This window comes from Oncorhynchus masou, chromosome 24 (assembly GCF_036934945.1).
Source record: "Oncorhynchus masou masou isolate Uvic2021 chromosome 24, UVic_Omas_1.1, whole genome shotgun sequence".
NCBI lineage: Eukaryota > Metazoa > Chordata > Actinopteri > Salmoniformes > Salmonidae > Oncorhynchus > Oncorhynchus masou.
Genome location: NC_088235.1, coordinates 96,704,284 through 96,728,566, shown reverse-complemented (window position 1 = coordinate 96,728,566; position 24,283 = coordinate 96,704,284). Strand labels below are relative to the sequence as shown.

Below are 24,283 nucleotides of genomic sequence, written 5' to 3'. Positions count from 1 at the left end.
CTTCCTCTGAATGAGCGTTTTCCTGTTTGCTTATGGCGGCATACAGCTCATTGGCTCATTGCCAAAATCGGTCTGTGGTGGTACGTAGACAGACAAAACCTTGAGACTTCCTTAGATATCATGCACCAGCTGTTATTTACAAAAATACATAAACCTCCACCCCTTGTCTTACCAGAGGCTGCTGTTCTATCCTGCCGATAGAGTGTATAACCTGCCAGCTGTATGTTATTAATGTCGTTGTTCTGCCACGACTCAGTGAAACATAAGATATTACAGTTTTTAATGTCCCGTTGGTAGGATATATGTGCTTTTAGTTTGTCCCATTTATTTGCCAGCGACTGTACGCTGGCTAACTGTACGGATGACAAAGGCAGATTAGCCACTGATCCTTGTCATGGATCCCTCTGGGAACTTTCATTACGCACACCTGTCCCCTATTCCCACTGATTAGTACTTGTATAAGTGTGCCCTTTGGTTTCCATTGGGCTATCCATTATTGTTACCATATCCGTTGCTGGTGTGAGTACCTATGTATTGGTGCAGCTAATATGCTGTGTGCTATATGTATTGTGTATTATGGGTATCGTCCCGTGTTGGATAACGAGGTTTACCCTCGTTGTTTTGTTTGGGTACAGCCCAGTGTTTTTGTATACATGTTTGTTTTGGGTGTATTAAAAACCCCTATTGTGCATTCCTGCGCCTGTCTCCAAAATCCTTTATACCAGCGAGACAGAATATCTGACCAAGAAGGGGGACAGTGGGAATGGCCCGTCCGACGACGCTGCGCCTTGTCCATCCGGCACCGCAGCAACTTCGGCAGCTGCAACTGACCTTTCTGACAATGACGCAACTTCGGTAGCTGCATTGGGTCCTGATCGACCCGCACTGTGTTCCTGTGATTATCGTTGCATGTTGGGGGACGGGGGACGGGGGGGTGGACGTGGGGTAACTGTCACATATCTCTCCGGAACTTTCATTACACACACCTGTCACCTATTCCCCTATTCCCCTATTTCAACCTCTCTTTCGTGCCGTCTGAGATTCCCAAAGATTGGAAGCAGCTGCGGTCATCCCCCTCTTCAAAGGGGGGGGACACTCTTGATCCAAACCGCTACAGACCTACATCTATCCTACCCTGCCTTTCTAAGGTCTTTGAAAGCCAAGTCAACAAACAGATTACCGACCATTTCGAACCCCACCATACCTTCTCCGCTATGCAATCTGGTTTCAGAGCTGGTCATGGATGCACCTCAGCCACGCTCAAGGTCCTAAACGATATCTTAACCGCCATCGGTAAGAAACAATACTGAGCAGCCGTATTCATTAACCTGGCCAAGGCTTTCAACTCTGTCAATCCCCACATCCTCATCGGCAGACTCGACAGCCTTGGTTTCTCAAATGATTACCTTGCCTGGTTCACCAACTACTTCTCTGATAGAGTTCAGTGTGTCAAATCGGAGGGTCTGTTGTCCGGGCCTCTGGCAGTCTCTATGGGGGTGCCACAGGGTTCAATTCTTGGATAGACTCTCTTCTCTGTATATATCAATGATGTCGCTCTTGCTGCTGGTGAGTCTCTGATCCACCTCTACACAGACGACACCATTCTGTATACTTCTGACCCTTCTTTGGACACTGTGCTAACAACCCTCCAGGGGAGCTTCAATGCCATAAAACTCTCCTTCCGTGGCTTCCAATTGCTCTTAAATACAAGTAAAACTAAATGCAGGCTCTTCAACCGATCGCTGCCTGCACCTGCACGCCTGTCCAACATCACCACTCTGGACGGCTCTGACTTAGAATATGTGGACAACTACAAATACCTAGGTGTCTGGTTAGACTGTAAACTCTCCTTCCAGACTCACATCAAACATCTCCAATCCAAAGTTAAATCTAGAATCAGCTTCCTATTTCGCAACAAAGCATCCTTCACTCATGCTGCCAAACAAACCCTTGTAAAACTGACCCTCCTACCAATTCTCGACTTTGGCGATGTCATTTACAAAATAGCTTCCAATACCCTACTCAATAAATTGGATGCAGTCTATCACAGTACCATCTGTTTTGTCACCGAAGCCCCATACACTACCCACCACTGTGACCTGTACGCTCTCGTTGGCTGGTCCTCGCTTCATACTCGTTGCCGAACCCACTGGCTCCAGGTCATCTACAAGTCTCTGCTAGGTAAAGCCACGCCTTATCTCAGCTCACTGGTCACCATAGCAGCACACGCTCCAGCAGGTATTTCTCACTGTTCACCCCCAAAGCCAACACCCACATTGGCCGCCTTTGCTTCCAGTTCTCTGCTGCCAATGACTGGAACGAACTGCAAAAATCACTGAAGCTGTAGACCCATATCTCCCTCATTAGCTTTAAGCACCAGCTGTCAGAGCACTGCACCTGTACATAGCCCATCTGTAAACAGCCCATCCAACTACCCTCATACTGTATTTATTTATTTATCTTGCTCCTTTGCACCCCAGTATTTTTATTTTCTTTTACCTTTATTTAACCAGGCAAGTCAGTTAAGACGGCCTAGGAACAGTGGGTTTGTACCTTGTCAGCTGTGGGGTTTGAACTTGCAACCTTCCGGTTACTACTCCAACGCTCTGACCACTAGGCTACCCTGCCGTATTGCTACTTGCACATTCATCTTCTGCACATCTATCATTCCAGTGTTTAATTGCTATATTATAATTACTTTGCCACCATGGCCTATTTATTGCCTTACCTCCTTTATCTTACCTCATTTGCAAACACTGTATCTAGATTTTTCTTTTTTCTACTGTATTATTGACTTTATGTTTGTTTATTCCATGTGTAACTCAGTGTTGTTGTATGTGTTGAACTGCTGTGCTTTATCTTGGCCAGGTCGCAGTTGCAAATGAGAACTTGTTCTCAACTAGCCTACCTGGTTAAATAAAGGACAAATATATATATATATATTATAAATAGACACCAACGTTGACATACTGTATAAACAATTATCTAGGCTAAGTAAAACCAATTATTATTTTGTATCTACTGCTCTGATAACTAGATAACTAAAGTGTAGTCAGTGACTAGCTAAGACAGAGAAAGGGGATGGAAAAAATGAATGGATTGGACAAAGTCCCCCACTCGGGTTGTGAAAAGCAGCTGGGAGTGTCGGCTAGAGATGACGTGCAGGAGCTTCTTGCAGGAATTTGTAGTCTTGCTGATGTCTACTCTGTTACTAATTACCATTTTGAATTTGACTAAATTGAGGCTAATATGTTGATAAAACTCACCTTGCTCGAGAGAGAATTACATGTCCATCAAAATGTCAAGCCAGGATAAGCCTACATGAAACAGACCTTATATAAAATATGGTACTTCTATGCAAATGTTGTTGATCAGTAAAAAAAAAATAAGATTCAAATTGAAGGGAAACAGATTGTTTGTCAAGCTCAATAAGTCACTCCTATTGAAAATGTTTTGTATTGTTATTACTGGACTGTTGGAGCTAGAAACATAAGCATTTTCCTGCACCTGTGATAACATATGCAAAATATGTGTACACACCAATGGGGGGATGGGGGATTTGATTGAACAGAGTAGTAGCTGCATTAATCTCTCTGGATCAAGTGCCATTCTGTCACTTTGCCTAATATACCATTTATTTGCTATTTAGTATGTTGCTATTGAGTATCGTGATGGTATCAAATATTGTGATAGTAAATATGGTATCGGTATTGAAGTCAAAGTTATGGTATTGTGACAACACTAGTAGGGATAACGATGAGGACTCAAATTGTGTTATACAGGAGGGGCGTGGTCCGTCATTCTCTAACGGGAGAGGAGAGAAGAAAACGTGCGAAAGAAATGCCTTTTTGTCTGATTCCTTACATATTTGATGTTGTCCGCTAGGTGGAGACACTGAGGCCCGTGTTGTTGGTCGCCCGACTGGTAGTCAGTCATTCAGCCTCAGTACCAGTCAAGAGTGCGCTTCGATCAGCAGCAAACCACAGAACAGAGCAGGGACGGAGAATAGTGAGATAAGAGGCTGTCTTCCACATGCCGCTGTCGCCCGTTTCCTAGTGGGCATTCTCAAATTGGACCGCGAAGAAAGAGGGACTTTTCACAACGCATTCGAAAAAGGAATTTGTATCATGTTTCTTACTGCGGGCGCTCTATTGATGCTACTGGCAACTGTGCAGGTAGGAAACCGCCGTATTGGTAGTCGGAGTGGTGTGTGTGTGGTGGTGGGACGTGGTCTGATGAGTTGGCTCTCTTTGACTCAGTCTGCGGGGATAGACTGCATTTATTTCCCTCTACATTGCCTCGATATTTGGTCGTTGGCTTATATTGATTTTTGACTATGCATTAGAATCTTGCTCAAACGTTGCCTATTTGAGGATTTCGTTATGCCCAAATGTATCCGTGCTTGTGATAACAAAAGTGGTCTAGCCCTCGAGCTTGCAGTGATAGGGTAGCCTATTTGTTATAGTAGCCTACACTTGAAGTTTGAACTGCTCCCTGATGATGGTAGGCATTTACCGAAATTCATAATCGAGCTACCCCACTGTGCAGAGGTCATAGTTCGGCGTCTAATTTTGATTTACATTTGGTTGAGTTGTCAACTAACGTGAATATTCAACGTGAAATCAACAAAAAAATGTCACCATGCCATTGGATTTAGGTTTAAAGTTGGGTGAAAAAAATACGCTATTCCCTTACGTTGATGACTTTTTGCAAATCCAATCAGCTTTCCACGTTCAACATCATCGCATTTAATTTTTGTTGTTGAAATGACGTATAAACTACGTTGATTCAACCCGTTTTTGCCCAGAGGGACACATTTGTCTGCCCCGTATTCTCCCATAATTCCGAATCTATAGGCTACGCCTATATGGAATGCTATTATGGCTATTTGGAACTTTTGTATACTTTTGTAGACGCGTCACCAGGCTGAAGTTGAACCCATTAACTGAATCGGATGTTTAGGTTACGGCTTACCAACAACTGTAACAATTTACGGACATTAATGTAGCCGCGGGACAATCGCCGGTTGCCGCAACACAAATCAGATCAGATGAATGTTTTTTTAGAGATGCTAATGGTTCAAAACACATGCACGGTACACACACGCACATGGTTAGCCTATTGTTTTTTAGTCCGTTGGCTACACCATAACCTAATTTGCTAACCTATATCAAAATTACAGAGATGACCTAGAGTGAACCCCAAAATCTCGGGTTAGGGTCAATCCCATGCCGACAACAAAGCCTTGGTCAATCACCCGAAAAGGGTGGATGTTGTTGAATGTTGAATTAGTGTGCGTTTTGCTAACACGTTGTGAAATGACGCTGGACAGATTGCTCATGCCTATCGCGTTGAGGAGTACATTAACTGAACAGATGTATAATGCCTATCGAGTAGGCTACAGTTTACTATATTTCAGCTCGCGGTTATGTCAGTGCCAGTAAACATTGTGGGATTGTAACTCATATTTATTCGCCGGGTTTGTCTAGAAAGCTACCCCATCCCCTCAAAGCATGTTTATAGGCTACCCACCCCATTTGGTTTAGCATATTCATTGTGTTAATGTATTCATTTAGCACAGTATTGGTATTTGAAACGTGTCTGGAGACGTTTTATGTTGGAAAGTAAGATACACAACGGAGAAGCGAATAAATAGAGTAATTGGAGAGACTTTGCAGACTAGAATTGGTTCGAATTGAATGAGTAAGTTCACATGGAAGGGTTCCAGGTTTTTGACACAATCACATACACCGATCTATAATGTTGGATTGGTCTTGGATCCGTCTCCACGTGTAATCCTGTGCTCTCACGCCAATGCTTGAATACTTCTGAAATACCCTATTCCTTCATATCTCCCCTGAACTAATGACTGAACTGAAAAGCATCTTATAGGTGAAAGCAGTAGGTTCTAATACATAGCTTTCACCTGTATATAGCCATGTCAAATCTGTGATCACCATGGGGGTGAAGGTTGAGGGTGTGTTTACTTTCTGAAGTTCTGTAGTAGCAGGGGCCTAGATCCCAATTGGCACCCTGGTCAAAAGTAGACCACGGAAGGAATAGGGTGGGATGTGGGATGTCGACAGGCTAATCATGCTACCCGCTACCCGCTACCCGCTACCCCTTATTACTCTAATCACCTGCCTGAGTGACATATGCCATTGTGCTGCTCTGTGAGGGGGGAGGGGATCAGGTAGGGGGCATGGGAGGGGAGCATAGAGAGGTGGCCTTCTGTCTCTGCCACTGAGCAGGGCCCCTCCTAATGTGCCATCATTGTTGCTCTTATTTGACACAGATATAGTCCTATACGTTGTTATATTACATTTAGAATATGTCTCTTTTATGCAGTCTGTATTATATTACATTTAGAATATGTCTCTTTTATGCAGTCTGTATTATATTACATTTAGAATATGTCTCTTTTATGCAGTCTGTATTATATTACATTTAGAATATGTCTCTTTTATGCAGTCTGTATTATATTGCATTTGGAGCTGGTTAATGTCTCTTCTCTTGCCTATCATGATATTTCTTAGTGGTTATTACATTGTTGTTACCTCTATCAATATAGTCTACTCAGCAGACACTTTTTCCAAAGCAGTTTATATTGCAGTGAGTGCGTACATTTGAAAGTATGTGTAACCCCTCTAGGATTATATTGATTATTGTAGATCACACCCTTCTGTTCTAATTCTCTGTTTTCCAGGTTGCTCTGCATGGCGGAGGGGCCGTGGGGTCGTTGCCACGGAGGCAGAGATCGTTGCCGTGCACACAAGGGTTCTCCCAGGAGGAGTACAGTATTGCCGTGGACGAGGAGCTGAGAGAGGGACAAGCACTCCTCTCCGGTACGTCACACACACAAACAGCTGTCTGTTTGAGCACATAAGCACACACAGATACACAAGTCAAATGCACACACACACACTCAGTCAGTGGGTAGAGTCTGCACAACAGTATGGAGGAGTTTTTCCTTATGAACACCGAGGGAGGGGGAAGATTAGGTGAGTATCAGGGAGACAGTGTGAGGGTCGGGGGCAGAGTGGGGGAGGGGCTGAAACCGTCTACCTCGTCTCACACACAGTGGGTGTTTCCCCACACACACTCATTGACCCACACACACAAACACACATATTGGGTGTTTCCCCACACACACACTCCACATGCTGATGAAACAGTGTGTGATCAATGAGATTGATCTGGTCAGCCTATATCCATCCTCTGATCAATGACCTCTGTCTGTGATCCACTCGGGGTGCGTGTGTGTGAATGAGTGTTACTAAGCTGTGCAGTTGATAGTGCCAGATGCATACTGAGGCAGACCTAGCTGTGAGTCAGGATGGTTAATTCACAGTTTATTGTGCTAGATGTCCTTTTCTAGTCTCTAGTCTGTTGGCTCTTTGTTTTATTTACATTTCATTGGCTCCTGTGAAGCTGTCAAACTCTTGCAAGGTAGTGATCTGACAGGAAGCTATGGTAAACACAAAGAGTGGGGGAGGGAGGGAGAAAGAGGGAGAGAGAGAGGGAGAGAGAGAGAGAAATAGATAAACAAAAGTGAACTAAAAATATATATTTTTAGTTCACTTTTGTTTATTATCTATTTCACGTGCTTTGGCAATGTAAACATGTTTCCCATGCCAATAAAGCCCTTAAATTGACATTGAATTGAGAGACAGAGGGGGTCTGAGTGAGGGAGAGAGATAGAGAGAGAGAGCATCCCCCTTCCCCATCTTTCCAATAAGAATTTCACACCAGAGCATGACATACCACAGTCTGACTCGATTTAGTGAGTGAGTGTGTGTGTATTTGTGTGTGTATATGTGTGTTTGTGTGTATATGTGTGTGTGTTACGATGTAATGATCTTTTGATTGTCCTGCTGATTCACTTCCTCTGTTCTTTGTATCAGGACATTAGCCATTAGTTGTTGTACACATAGGGTTGCAAAGGGAGGGTATATCACTTCAAACTTACCAGTAAACTGCTAGAATTTGGTTTTCTTTCAAGGATTTTATGTAATCTTTCACTAGATATCTAGTGGCCCTTTTAGGTACTTCAAATTATCACAGGTGTCTGTAATTGTCCCTGGCCCTCTGTGTGGCCTTATCACATGTCAAATATATGAAATAATTAAATACAATTATAAAAATAAAAAATAGAATGAAAAAGCTGTAAAATATTATCCTAAATATAAACCGCCAACTTAGTGAATAACATTGGTGTTTATTTATTTGACTATGTCAATATGTATTTGTTGTCAATGTTATGGCGTGGATCTGGTGGCAGTTGTGAAGAAAAGTCAGTAGTTGGGAGAGTTGAGTTAAATCATTCCATTGATGATTTTATGCTTTTGTCATTAACTACGCTATTTTCTCTTTAACCATGGTCTGTCTACTAGAAACTCATGGACAATACGGACACAGATATAAAAAAGGAATACTATATATGAATACATTTTCAACAAGTTATTCAAGTTTAATTAGCAAAGTTATGATATATTGCCAAAGATTTTCAGTTAATTGCTAAAATGACTGAATGTTTCGGTAACTTACCGGTAGCTTTGAAACTGTATCCACAAACACAAACACACACACACACACACACACACACACACACACACACACACACACACACACACACACACACACACACACACACACACACACACACACACACACACACACACACACACACACACACACACACACACCAGTCCAAAATATGGGAAAGAATTTCACTCACACACACACAGAGAGAGTGACAGAGACCGACAGACAGATAGAGGGTCACAGACAGACTGCCCTGGGGTACAGACAGCTGGAGGCTTAGTTAATTATTTAATTGGAGCAGGAGGAAGATAGTCAATTATTAATGACGGGATGGAGAGGAGACATAATTTAAATCATAAGGAGTGGGGATGAAAGGGTTTAGGGGAGGAGAGGAGAGGAGAGGGGCTAGGATGAGGGGTGGAGCAATGAAAGGGTTTAGGGGAGGAGAGGGGCTAGGATGAAGGGTGGAGCAATGAAAGGGTTTAGGGGAGGAGAGGAGAGGGGCTAGGATGAGGGGTGGAGCAATGAAAGGGTTTAGGGGAGGAGAGAGGGGCTAGGATGCTGTAGAGTTTAGGTGAGGGAGAAATAGAGGGATTCGGAGATGGAGAGATAGACTAAAAATATGTAAGGAGAGGGATGTACATCAGGGATACGGTGGGGGAAAGTTCATAGACGCTCCACATATGGGCCACATCCTAAGGTCTTTTTATCCATGTTTTCCTGTTCTTCTCTGTGGTTGTTGTTTCTTGCGGTGATCTTGCATTTCTGGCTGGTGAATAGGTTATATCTCTATTTTGCTGAACCATGATGATCACCCCTGCCTCATCGACTGGACTCTCATTCTCACCCTGATTGGCTGATTGAGCTGTCTGTCTAGGTTATGGGCAATTGGCTCGCCTATTGTCTCAGCTTGTTTGTTTGGACATGGTGGTCAGCCAGTGGTCACTCTCCGGTCAATGCAGACTTTTTCTGATTCACCACACTGTATGGGGAAGTTGACATCAGCAATCTTTAGAAATAGACATGGGAGTTTTGGGGCTGTTTTTTTATAGATATTGTGGAACTGACTGTTTGATGTGTGGTCATGACTGTCCCTGTGTCTGTGTATCTATGGTCAATGATTCACCTGACCACCCTGCTGACAGAGACTAGGGGAGTGGAGTGAAGGCTGCTCATCCTTCCCAGTGATGGACAGAGTGTCTGTGAGAAAGAGAGACAGAGGGACAGACAGATAGATAGACAGACAGAGGGAGGGAGAGAGAGAGGAATAGAGGGAGGGGTTGTATTATGGTCATATAGTGGTCAATAGTCAGTGTGTTGTGCAATGGTATAATTTCCATTCATACACACATGGAAATTCCACACACAACTGCACTAACTCTTGGGAGCAGAAGACAGATTTTATTCATGCCTGACCACACTATCTCCCTCCTCTGTGTTCTCTCTTTATTCTCTCTGCTCTCCCTCGTTTCTCTGTGTGGGGGACTGTCCCAGTTACACCCAACCCCATACATCACTGTCTCTGTCTGCCCCATACATCACTGTCTCTGTCTGCTGCATATTTTGGGAACTGGAGACAGAGAGCTCTATCACTTTCATTCTCTCTCTCTCTTCGTCTCTAATCTTCATCTCTCTCTTCCTCTCCAATCTTCCTATTTGTCTGTTTCTCTCTCTCTCTCTCTCTCTCTCTCTCTCTCTCTCTCTCTCTCTCTCTCTCTCTCATTTCAATTCAAATGAAGGGCTTTATTTGCATGGGAAACATGTGTTTACATTGCCAAAGCAAGTGAAATAGATAATAAACAAAAGTTAAATGAACAGTAAACATTACACTCACAAAAGTTCCAAAATAATAAAGACATTTGAAATGTCATATTATGTCTATATACGGCATTGTAATGATGTGCAAATAGTTAAAGTACAAAAGGTAAAATAAATAAACATAAATATAGGTTGTATTTTCAATGGTGTTTGTTCTTCGCTGGTTGCCCTTTTCTTGTGGAAACATCTTGCTGCTCTGATTGCAGACTGGTATTCCCACAATAGATATGGGAGTTTATCAAAATTAGATTTGTTTTCGAATTCTTTGTGGGTCTGTGTAATCTGAGGGAAATATGTGTCTCTAATATGGTCATACATTTGGCAGGAGGTTAGGAAGTGCAGTTCAGTTTCCACCTCATTTTGTGGGCAGTGTGCACATAGCCTGTCTTTTCTTGAGAGCCAGGTCTGCCTACGGCGGCCTTTTTCAATAGCAAGGCTATGCTTACTGAGTCTGTACATAGTCAAATCATTCTTTAGGTTTTGGTCAGTCACAGTGGTCAGGTATTCTGCCACTGTGTACTCTCTATTTCCAATGTGTCAAGTAATTATCTTTTTGTTTTCTCATGATTTGGTTAGATCTCTCTCTCTCTCGCTCCCTCTCTCTCTCTCTCTCTCTCTCTCTCTCTCTCGCTCTCTCTCTCTCTCTCTCTCCCTCCCTCTCTCTCTCTCTCTCCATTCCCTCTCTTTGTTTCTCTCTTACCTCCCTCCACCCCCTCTCTGTTTAATGTATCTGGGGTACAGTATGGGAGTGTGTGACACATGTTAGCGTGGGTAGAAGGAAGCGCTAGTGCAGGTCTTCAGGGGAACTACCTAAAAGAGGAGTGACTTCAGTCAAACACAATCACTCCACATGTCTGATTAGTAGACCTAAAACACCCCCCTGTTTTCTACTTCATCCCTCCATACTTTCTCTCCACTTTCTATGTTTTTCCTTTGAGACTGCTTAATAGTAGACAGCAGCCGTTAACATAAAGCACCCCTCTCTCTTCTTCTACATCCCTTCATACTTTCTCTATGGTTTCCTCTGAGACTGTTTCATGCTCTCTCTCTCTGCTCTGGGCGGTTTCTGTTTTGAGGCACAGCAGTTGGACTGCGCTGGAGTAACAGGAAGGTCACAGTGGTCTTTTCACGGTCAGTGAGAGGTGATGTGAGTGCAGGAGACGGTTAGTGACCGCAGAGCTATCACAGAGCAGAGCCAGATACAGTTCAGAGTTTGTGTGTGTGTGTGTGTGTGTGTGTGTGTGTGTGTGTGTGTGTGTGTGTGTGTGTGTGTGTGTGTGTGTGAGAGAGAGAGAGAGAGGTAGGGAGAGTTGGAAAAAGAAAAGGGAATGTACGCTCGCTGCTCTCAAAGTCTTCAGCTCATGTGAATAATGTGGATGTGCGTTAAACCCTCTCCTTTCCTCTCCTTTCCTCTCCTTTACTTTCCTCTCCTTTCCTCTCCTTTCCTCTCCTTTCCTCTCCTTTACTTTCCTCTCCTTTCCTCTCCTTTCCTCTCCTCTCCTTTCCTCTCCTTTCCTCTCCTTTACTTTCCTCTCCTTTCCTCTCCTTTCCTCTCCGTTCCTCTCCTCTCCTTTCCTCTCCTTTCCTTTCCTCTCCTTTCCTCTCCTTTCCTCTCCTTTCCTCTCCTTTGCTTCTTCGTTCCTACCATTAACAACATGTTAATATGCAGATATATTGTAGTACTTTTAACAGATGAAAACTGAGAGTGTAGTGGATTGACATATACAAATGGATATGCCACTATATTATGATTGAGTGCAGCTGCAGTCTTGTGCGCATTGCTGTGCTAATAATGTTAAGAAATAATTGTTTCTCAACATTTTAAGCTAAACATTCTGATCTGTTGCATCAGACTCTTTGCTATTTAACTGTATTTTAATGTAGCCTAGGCCTAGTGGTTGTATTTGGGATTTATCGTATTTCTTTCTCAACAAGCTGAACAATAGAATAGGTATACATTTTTACTATGGGGGATAATATATTGACATACTGTAGGCTCTTTGGCGGCACAGCCATAGAACTAGGGGAGGATTTCCCTAAGTGAATTATATAGCCTAATTAGCTGACATAAATAAAGACAAATATTCAAAATAGGTTAGTAAAGCATGATTTGGCCACAGAGGATAATGAGCTTCCCCTCGCCTTAAAAAACTATTTGTGTATTGTTTGAAATCACATTGCCTACAGTCTGAAGGAAAGGCACCAGAAACAATTTGGGCAGCGTGCACGACAAATACAAAATAGATGATTGTTGAGCTGTTACTGTCAGTGAAAAGAGGCCCGGCCTGGAATATCGCAATATTTCTAAATTAAATTGCAGGAAAACATAGCTAATGGCTGTTGCTGTAAAGAGAAGACAATGACAAGTCTCAAATCTGTCTTTGAGCTATACAATTCTCAACTTAATTTAGCGAACAACAGTAAGCCTGGGCTTGAACCCAGGGTCTCTGGTGGCACAGTTTGCACTGTGATGCAGACCACTTCATGTTCATGCCTTAGACCACTTTCGCCACCCAGGAGGCCCTAAGGTGCCTTTTTATGGTGAAAATTAGCTTCCCCAAACATGTAACTCAGGAGCCGCCAATGCATAAGCTAGTGATTTAGCTGTTTGTTACTCATCTTGTTTGTGAGGAAAAGTACATGTGGACATTTATTATAACGTCTTCAACGTGCACGGTAAGAACAACACACGTCATTGCATCCTCGACTTGTTCTGTTAAAATTGATTACCATAATCGAAATGTGATTTATTTCCTTCTGTCCACCGCCACATTTTCATAACAGAAATCCTGGTGTGTCTGCAACCCAAATGGCACCCTATTCCCTATATAATGCACTACTTTTTAGTCAAAGGTAATGCAATAAATAAGGAATAGGGTGCCATTCGGGAGGCAGGCTGTATCTTAAGTTAATGGAGAGGAAATGTAATCAGTTGGGCATGTCAGTGGCGTTTAGGCCTGTCAAGGTCTATTAGACCTCCATCCACATCATCATCATCACACACACATTCATACACATATACACACGCACACACACATAAACATGTACACACACAACCATGTCACGACCTCATCACTGCTCCCACTGGTCCACACACACACACACACACACACACACACACACACACACACACACACACACACACACACACACACACACACACACACACACACACACGCTCACTAGACTCTCCTGCTAATTAATGCAGGCACACGCAAATCCGATTGAGTTAAGATTGTCAGAGAGAGGGAATGGAGAGAAGAAGGGGAGAGGGAGGGAGTGTGAGATGGCAGGGGTAGGAGATAGGGAGCGATGATATTGTTAGAGGCACAGAGAGTTTCTGGTTTAATCTGTAGTGACAGCCTCTCTAGGCCCTCAGACAAGCACAGTCACTGACAGACTCTGTGTTGGGTTCAGGGGTGGGTGGCATTGAAAGTACAGCACAGGGATCTGTAATGACATTACCCCTCTCTGTATATGACATTACCCCTCTCTGTTCATGACATTACCCCTCTCTGTTCATGACATTACCCCTCTCTGTTCATCACATTACCCCTCTCTGTTCATCACATTACCCCTCTCTGTTCATGACATTACCCCTCTCTGTTCATGACATTACCCCTCTCTGTTCATCACATTACCCCTCTCTGTTCATGACATTACCTCTCTCTGTTCATGGCATTACCCCTCTCTGTTCATCACATTACTCCTCTCTGTTCATGACATTACCCCTCTCTGTTCATGACATTACCCCTCTCTACTCTCATTCAGCTGTTTTTGGCTGCCGGGGGCTATAGTGTGTGTGTGTGTGTGTGTGTGTGTGTGTGTGTGTGTGTGTGTGTGTGTGTGTGTGTGTGTGTGTGTGTGTGTGTGTGTGTGTGTGTGTGTGTGTGTGTGTGTGTGTGTGTGTGTGTGTGTGTGTGTGGGGACGTGTTTAACTATTCTTGTGAGGAATAGTAAATGTTACCAACTGGTCACCACAAGGTCAAATGTTATTTCGAGGGGGTTTAGGGTTAAGGTACGAATTAGGGTTAGGAGCTAGGGTTAGTTTTATGGTTAGGAGCTAGGGTTAGGGTTAAGGTTAGGTTTTTGGGTTAAGGTTAGGGTTAGGGTAAGAGTACGGGTTAGGCGGCACCTTTTAGACAACCTATATCCATGTCAGTGATAATCCAACCCATCAGCCTGACAAACCACTTTCTGTGTGTGTGTGTATGCTTTTGAGTCTGTGTGTAGGTTATACCACCCATCTGGCATAACCTATTGTCGTTTTCAGGGTCAGGAATGTTTGTGTGTTTGTGTGTGTCTCTTTGTGTGTTGTTGCGTGTGTGTCCGTGCCAGTATCAGGGGGAGGTCTGTACCATGACAGCTGTCCTATAAGGATTAGCTCTGTCTGTATGTCTCCTGTCTGTGTATGTTTGATCTGTTTGGTCTGCTCCCCAAGCTTGACAGCTGGACTGGTGTTTAGATCCGCCAAATTACCCCTCCCCCTGACCACTCAAACCCCTAACCCCTACCCCCTCCCAAAGCCCCTTAACCCCTGTCCCACTATCAAAACTGCTCTGTTTGCAATGACCCCTCAAAAATCCTACCCCCTTCCTCAAGTCCCTAACCTCTTTCCGACCTACACTGTTTACCCCTTTCCCAACCTTCTCTGTTTAGAATTAGCCCTCAAAACCCCTACCCCCTATCCCACTACCCCTCCCCAACATGCTCTGTTTAGAATTAGCCCTCAAAACCTCTACCCCCTATCCACCTACCCCTCCGCAACATGCTCTGTTTAGAATGACCCACTAGCCAGGGACATGACATACCTTTACCAGGCCATAAAACAACATAAAACACTATATGAAACAGGCCTAATCATGAAGCATAAAACAACCTCAAACACCGTATGAAACAGGCCTAATCGTGAAGCATAAAATAACCTCAAACACCGTATGAAACATATACCTAACCATGAAGCATAAAACAACATAAAACACTATATGAAACAGGCCTAATCGTGAAGCATAAAATAACCTCAAACACCGTATGAAACAGGCCTAATCATGAAGCATAAAACAACCTCAAACACCGTATGAAACATATACCTAACCATGAAGCATAAAACAACATAAAACAATATATGAAACAGGCCTAATCATGAAGCATAAAACAACCTCAAACACCGTATGAAACAGGCCTAATCATGAAGCATAAAATAACCTCAAACACCGTATGAAACAGGCCTAATCATGAAGCATAAAACAACCTCAAACACCGTATGAAACAGGCCTAATCATGAAGCATAAAACAACCTCAAACACCGTATGAAACAGGCCACCTTAACTCATAAAATAACCTCAAACACCGTATGAAACAGGCCTAACCATGAAGCATAAAACAACCTCAAACACCGTATGAAACAGGCCTAATCATGAAGCATAAAACAACCTCAAACACCGTATGAAACAGGCCTAACCATGAAGCATAAAACAACCTCAAACACCGTATGAAACATATACCTAACCATGAAGCATAAAACAACCTCAAACACCGTATGAAACAGGCCTAATCATGAAGCATAAAACAACCTCAAACATCGTATGAAACAGGCCTAACCATGAAGCATAAAACAACCTCAAACACCGTATAAAACAGGCCTAATCATGAAGCATAAAACAACCTCAAACATCGTATGAAACATATACCTAACCATGAAGCATAAAACAACCTCAAACACCGTATGAAACATATACCTAACCATGAAGCATAAAACAACCTCAAACACCGTATGAAACAGGCCTAACCATGAAGCATAAAACAACCTCAAACACCGTATGAAACATATACCTAATCATGAAGCATAAAACAACCTCAAACACCGTATGAAACAGGCCTAACCATGAAGCATAAAACAACCTCAAACACCGTATGAAACATATACCTAATCATGAAGCATAAAACAACCTCAAACACCGTATGAAACAGGCCTAACCATGAAGCATAAAACAACCTCAAACACCGTATGAAACATATACCTAATTATGAAGCATAAAACAACCTCAAATACCGTATGAAACATATACCTAACCATGAAGCATAAAACAACCTCAAACACCGTATGAAACATATACCTAACCATGAAGCATAAAACAACCTCAAACACCGTATGAAACATATACCTAATCATGAAGCATAAAACAACCTCAAACACCGTATGAAACATATACCTAACCATGAAGCATAAAACAACCTCAAACACCGTATGAAACATATACCCAACCATGAAGCATAAAACAACCTCAAACACCGTATGAAACATATACCTAACCATGAAGCATAAAACAACCTCAAACATCGTATGAAACATATACCTAACCATGAAACATAAAACAACCTCAAACATCGTATGAAACAGGCCTAATCATGAAGCATAAAACAACCTCAAACACCGTATGAAACAGGCCTAATCATGAAGCATAAAACAACCTCAAACACCATATGAAACAGGCCTAATCATGAAGCATAAAACAAACTCAAACACTGTATGAAATATATACCTAACATTGAAGCATAAAACAACCTCAAACACCGTATGAAACAGGCCTAACCATGAAGCATAAAACAACCTCAAACACCATATGAAACAGGCCTAATCATGAAGCATAAAACAACCTCAAACACCGTATGAAACATATACCTAACCATGAAGCATAAAACAACCTCAAACACCGTATGAAACATATACCTAATCATGAAGCATAAAACAACCTCAAACACCGTATGAAACAGGCCTAACCATGAAGCATAAAACAACCTCAAACACCGTATGAAACATATACCAAATTATGAAGCATAAAACAACCTCAAACACCGTATGAAACATATACCTAACCATGAAGCATAAAACAACCTCAAACACCGTATGAAACATATACCCAACCATGAAGCATAAAACAACCTCAAACACCGTATGAAACATATACCTAACCATGAAGCATAAAACAACCTCAAACACCGTATGAAACATATACCTAACCATGAAACATAAAACAACCTCAAACACCGTATGAAACAGGCCTAATCATGAAGCATAAAACAACCTCAAACACCGTATGAAACAGGCCTAATCATGAAGCATAAAACAACCTCAAACACCGTATGAAACAGGCCTAATCATGAAGCATAAAACAAACTCAAACACCGTATGAAATATATACCTAACATTGAAGCATAAAACAACCTCAAACACCGTATGAAACAGGCCTAACCATGAAGCATAAAACAACCTCAAACACCATATGAAACAGGCCTAATCATGAAGCATAAAACAACCTCAAACACCGTATGAAACATATACCTAACCATGAAGCATAAAACAACCTCAAACACCGTATGAAACATATACCTAATCATGAAGCATAAAACAACCTCAAACACCGTATGAAACAGGCCTAACCATGAAGCATAAAACAACCTCAAACACCGTATGAAACATATACCTAATTATGAAGCATAAAAAACAACCTGAAACAAACACCGTATGAAACATATACCTAACCATGAAGCATAAAACAACCTCAAACACCGTATGAAACATATACCTAACCATGAAGCATAAAACAACCTCAAACACCGTATGAAACATATACCTAACCATGAAGCATAAAACAACCTCAAACACCGTATGAAACATATACCTAATCATGAATCATAAAACAACCTCAAACACCGTATGAAACAGGCCTAACCATGAAGCATAAAACAACCTCAAACACCGTATGAAACATATACCTAATCATGAAGCATAAAACAACCTCAAACACCGTATGAAACATATACCTAACCATGAAGCATAAAACAACCTCAAACACCGTATGAAACATATACCTAATCATGAAGCATAAAACAACCTCAAACACCGTATGAAACAGGCCACCTTAACTCATAAAATAACCTCAAACACCGTATGAAACAGGCCTAACCATGAAGCATAAAACAACCTCAAACACCGTATGAAACAGGCCTAATCATGAAGCATAAAACAACCTCAAACACCGTATGAAACAGGCCTAATCATGAAGCATAAAACAACCTCAAACACCGTATGAAACATATACCTAACCATGAAGCATAAAACAACCTCAAACACCGTATGAAACAGGCCTAATCATGAAGCATAAAACAACCTCAAACATCGTATGAAACATATACCTAATCATGAAGCATAAAACAACCTCAAACACCGTATGAAACAGGCCTAATCATGAAGCATAAAACAACCTCAAACACCGTATGAAACATATACCTAACCATGAAGCATAAAACAACCTCAAACACCGTATGAAACAGGCCTAATCATGAAGCATAAAACAAACTCAAACACCGTATGAAATATATACCTAACATTGAAGCATAAAACAACCTCAAACACCGTATGAAACAGGCCTAACCATGAAGCATAAAACAACCTCAAACACCATATGAAACAGGCCTAATCATGAAGCATAAAACAACCTCAAACACCGTATGAAACATATACCTAACCATGAAGCATAAAACAACCTCAAACACCGTATGAAACATATACCTAAACATGAAGCATGAAGCATAAAACAACCTCAAACACCGTATGAAACAGGCCTAACCATGAAGCATAAAACAACCTCAAACACCGTATGAAACATATACCTAATTATGAAGCATAAAACAACCTCAAACACCGTATGAAACATATACCTAACCATGAAGCATAAAACAACCTCAAACACCGTATGAAACATATACCTAACCATGAAGCATAAAACAACCTCAAACACCGTATGAAACATATACCTAACCATGAAGCATAAAACAACCTCAAACACCGTATGAAACATATACCTAATCATGAATCATAAAACAACCTCAAACACCGTATGAAACAGGCCTAACCATGAAGCATAAAACAACCTCAAACACCGTATGAAACATATACCTAATCATGAAGCATAAAACAACCTCAAACACCGTATGAAACATATACCTAACCATGAAGCATAAAACAACCTCAAACACCGTATGAAACATATACCTAACCATGAAGCATAAAATAACCTCAAACACCGTATGAAACATACCTAACCATGAAGCATAAAACAACCTCAAACACCGTATGAAACAGGCCTAATCATGAAGCATAAAACAACCTCAAACACCGTATGAAACAGGCCTAATCATGAAGCATAAAACAACCTCAAACACCGTATGAAACATATACCTAACCATGAAGCATAAAACAACCTCAAACACCGTATGAAACAGGCCTAATCATGAAGCATAAAACAACCTCAAACATCGTATGAAACATATACCTAATCATGAAGCATAAAACAACCTCAAACACCGTATGAAACAGGCCTAATCATGAAGCATAAAACAACCTCAAACACTGTATGAAACATATACCTAACATTGAAGCATAAAACAACCTCAAACACCATATGAAACAGGCCTAATCATGAAGCATAAAACAACCTCAAACACCGTATGAAACATATACCTAACCATGAAGCATAAAACAACCTCAAACACCGTATGAAACAGGCCTAATCATGAAGCATAAAAAACAACCTCAAACATCGTATGAAACATATACCTAATCATGAAGCATAAAACAACCTCAAACACCGTATGAAACAGGCCTAATCATGAAGCATAAAACAACCTCAAACACCGTATGAAACATATACCTAACCATGAAGCATAAAACAACCTCAAACACCGTATGAAACATATACCTAATCATGAAGCATAAAACAACCTCAAACACCGTATGAAACAGGCCTAACCATGAAGCATAAAACAACCTCAAACACCGTATGAAACATATACCTAATTATGAAGCATAAAACAACCTCAAATACCGTATGAAACATATACCTAACCATGAAGCATAAAACAACCTCAAACACCGTATGAAACATATACCTAACCATGAAGCATAAAACAACATCAAACACCGTATGAAACATATACCTAACCATGAAGCATAAAACAACCTCAAACACCGTATGAAACATATACCTAACCATGAAGCATAAAACAACCTCAAACACCGTATGAAACATATACCTAATCATGAATCATAAAACAACCTCAAACACCGTATGAAACAGGCCTAACCATGAAGCATAAAACAACCTCAAACACCGTATGAAACATATACCTAACCATGAAGCATAAAACAACCTCAAACACCGTATGAAACAGGCCTAATCATGAAGCATAAAACAACCTCAAACACCGTATGAAACATATACCTAACCATGAAGCATAAAACAACCTCAAACACCGTATGAAACAGGCCTAATCATGAAGCATAAAACAACCTCAAACACCGTATGAAACAGGCCTAATCATGAAGCATAAAACAAACTCAAACACCGTATGAAATATATACCTAACATTGAAGCATAAAACAACCTCAAACACCGTATGAAACAGGCCTAACCATGAAGCATAAAACAACCTCAAACACCATTTGAAACAGGCCTAATCATGAAGCATAAAACAACCTCAAACACCGTATGAAACATATACCTAACCATGAAGCATAAAACAACCTCAAACACCGTATGAAACATATACCTAAACATGAAGCATAAAACAACCTCAAACACCGTATGAAACAGGCCTAACCATGAAGCATAAAACAACCTCAAACACCGTATGAAACATATACCTAATTATGAAGCATAAAACAACCTCAAACACCGTATGAAACATATACCTAACCATGAAGCATAAAACAACCTCAAACACCGTATGAAACATATACCTAATCATGAAGCATAAAATAACCTCAAACACCGTATGAAACAGGCCTAACCATGAAGCATAAAACAACCTCAAACACCGTATGAAACATAGGCCTAATCATGAATCATAAAACAACCTCAAACACCAGGCCTAATCATGAAGCATAAAACAACCTCAAACACCGTATGAAACAGGCCTAATCATGAAGCATAAAACAACCTCAAACACCGTATGAAACATATACCTAACCATGAAGCATAAAACAACCTCAAACACCGTATGAAACAGGCCTAATCATGAAGCATAAAACAACCTCAAACATCGTATGAAACATATACCTAATCATGAAGCATAAAACAACCTCAAACACCGTATGAAACAGGCCTAATCATGAAGCATAAAACAACCTCAAACACCAAACACCGTATGAAACATATACCTAACCATGAAGCATAAAACAACCTCAAACACCGTATAAAACAGGCCTAATCATGAAGCATAAAACAACCTCAAACATCGTATGAAACATATACCTAACCATGAAGCATAAAACAACCTCAAACACCGTATGAAACAGGCCTAATCATGAAGCATAAAACAACCTCAAACATCGTATGAAACATATACCTAATCATGAAGCATAAAACAACCTCAAACACCGTATGAAACAGGCCTAATCATGAAGCATAAAACAACCTCAAACACCGTATGAAACATATACCTAACCATGAAGCATAAAACAACCTCAAACACCGTATGAAACATATACCTAATCATGAAGCATAAAACAACCTCAAACACCGTATGAAACAGGCCTAACCATGAAGCATAAAACAACCTCAAACACCGTATGAAACATATACCTAATTATGAAGCATAAAACAACCTCAAATACCGTATGAAACATATACCTAACCATGAAGCATAAAACAACCTCAAACACCGTATGAAACATATACCTAACCATGAAGCATAAAACAACATCAAACACCGTATGAAACATATACCTAACCATGAAGCATAAAACAACCTCAAACACCGTATGAAACATATACCTAACCATGAAGCATAAAACAACCTCAAACACCGTATGAAACATATACCTAATCATGAATCATAAAACAACCTCAAACACCGTATGAAACAGGCCTAACCATGAAGCATAAAACAACCTCAAACACCGTATGAAACATATACCTAACCATGAAGCATAAAACAACCTCAAACACCGTATGAAACAGGCCTAATCATGAAGCATAAAACAACCTCAAACACCGTATGAAACATATACCTAACCATGAAGCATAAAACAACCTCAAACACCGTATGAAACAGGCCTAATCATGAAGCATAAAACAACCTCAAACACCGTATGAAACAGGCCTAATCATGAAGCATAAAACAAACTCAAACACCGTATGAAATATATACCTAACATTGAAGCATAAAACAACCTCAAACACCGTATGAAACAGGCCTAACCATGAAGCATAAAACAACCTCATAAAACACCATTTGAAACAGGCCTAATCATGAAGCATAAAACAACCTCAAACACCGTATGAAACATATACCTAACCATGAAGCATAAAACAACCTCAAACACCGTATGAAACATATACCTAAACATGAAGCATAAAACAACCTCAAACACCGTATGAAACAGGCCTAACCATGAAGCATAAAACAACCTCAAACACCGTATGAAACATATACCTAACTATGAAGCATAAAACAACCTCAAACACCGTATGAAACATATACCTAACCATGAAGCATAAAACAACCTCAAACACCGTATGAAACATATACCTAACCATGAAGCATAAAACAACCTCAAACACCGTATGAAACATATACCTAACCATGAAGCATAAAACAACCTCAAACACCGTATGAAACATATACCTAATCATGAATCATAAAACAACCTCAAACACCGTATGAAACAGGCCTAACCATGAAGCATAAAACAACCTCAAACACCGTATGAAACATATACCTAATCATGAAGCATATAAAACAACCTCAAACACCGTATGAAACATATACCTAACCATGAAACAGCATAAAACAACCTCAAACACCGTATGAAACAGGCCTAACCATGAAGCATAAAACAACCTCAAAATCGTATGAAAAGCATGAAGCATAAAACAACCTCAAACACCGTATGAAACAGGCCTAATCATGAAGCATAAAACAACCTCAAACACCGTATAAAACAGGCCTAATATGAAGCATAAACCGTATCATATATAACCATGAAGCATAAAACAACCTCAAACACCGTATGAAACAAACATGAAGCATAAAACAACCTCAAACACCGCATGAAACTATACCTAATCATGAAGCATAAAACAACCTCAAACACCGTATGAAACAGGCCTAATCATGAAGCATAAAACAACCTCAAACACCGTATGAAACAGGCCTAATCATGAAGCATAAAACAACCTCAAACACCGTATGAAACATATACCTAACCATGAAGCATAAAACAACCTCAAACACCGTATGAAACAGGCCTAATCATGAAGCATAAAACAACCTCAAACACCGTATGAAACATATACCTAATCATGAAGCATAAAACAACCTCAAACACCGTATGAAACAGGCCTAATCATGAAGCATAAAACAACCTCAAACACCGTATGAAACATATACCTAACCATGAAGCATAAAACAACCTCAAACACCGTATGAAACAGGCCTAATCATGAAGCATAAAACAACCTCAAACACCGTATGAAACATATACCTAACCATGAAGCATAAAACAACCTCAAACACCGTATGAAACAGGCCTAATCATGAAGCATAAAACAACCTCAAACACCGTATGAAACATATACCTAATCATGAAGCATAAAACAACCTCAAACACCGTATGAAACAGGCCTAACCATGAAGCATAAAACAACCTCAAACACCGTATGAAACATATACCTAATCATGAAGCATAAAACAACCTCAAACACCGTATGAAACAGCCTAACCATGAAGCCTAATCATGAAGCATAAAACAACCTCAAACACCGTATGAAACATATACCTAACCATGAAGCATAAAACAACCTCAAACACCGTATGAAACATATACCTAATCATGAAGCATAAAACAACCTCAAAC

General features: G+C 40.8%; 1 protein-coding gene across 1 annotated transcript in view; it reads left to right on the top strand.

Moving 5' to 3' along the window:
* The first annotated feature begins 3,950 nt into the window (after positions 1-3,950).
* cdh2 (cadherin 2, type 1, N-cadherin (neuronal)) overlaps positions 3,951-24,283 on the top strand; it is a 78,875-nt gene continuing 58,542 nt past the window's right edge. Inside the window, exons 1-2 of the mRNA XM_064935780.1 lie at positions 3,951-4,175; positions 6,707-6,845. Of these exons, the coding sequence (XP_064791852.1) occupies positions 4,128-4,175; positions 6,707-6,845 (187 nt within the window). The 5' untranslated portion in view covers positions 3,951-4,127. The remainder of the gene's footprint in view (positions 4,176-6,706; positions 6,846-24,283) is intronic.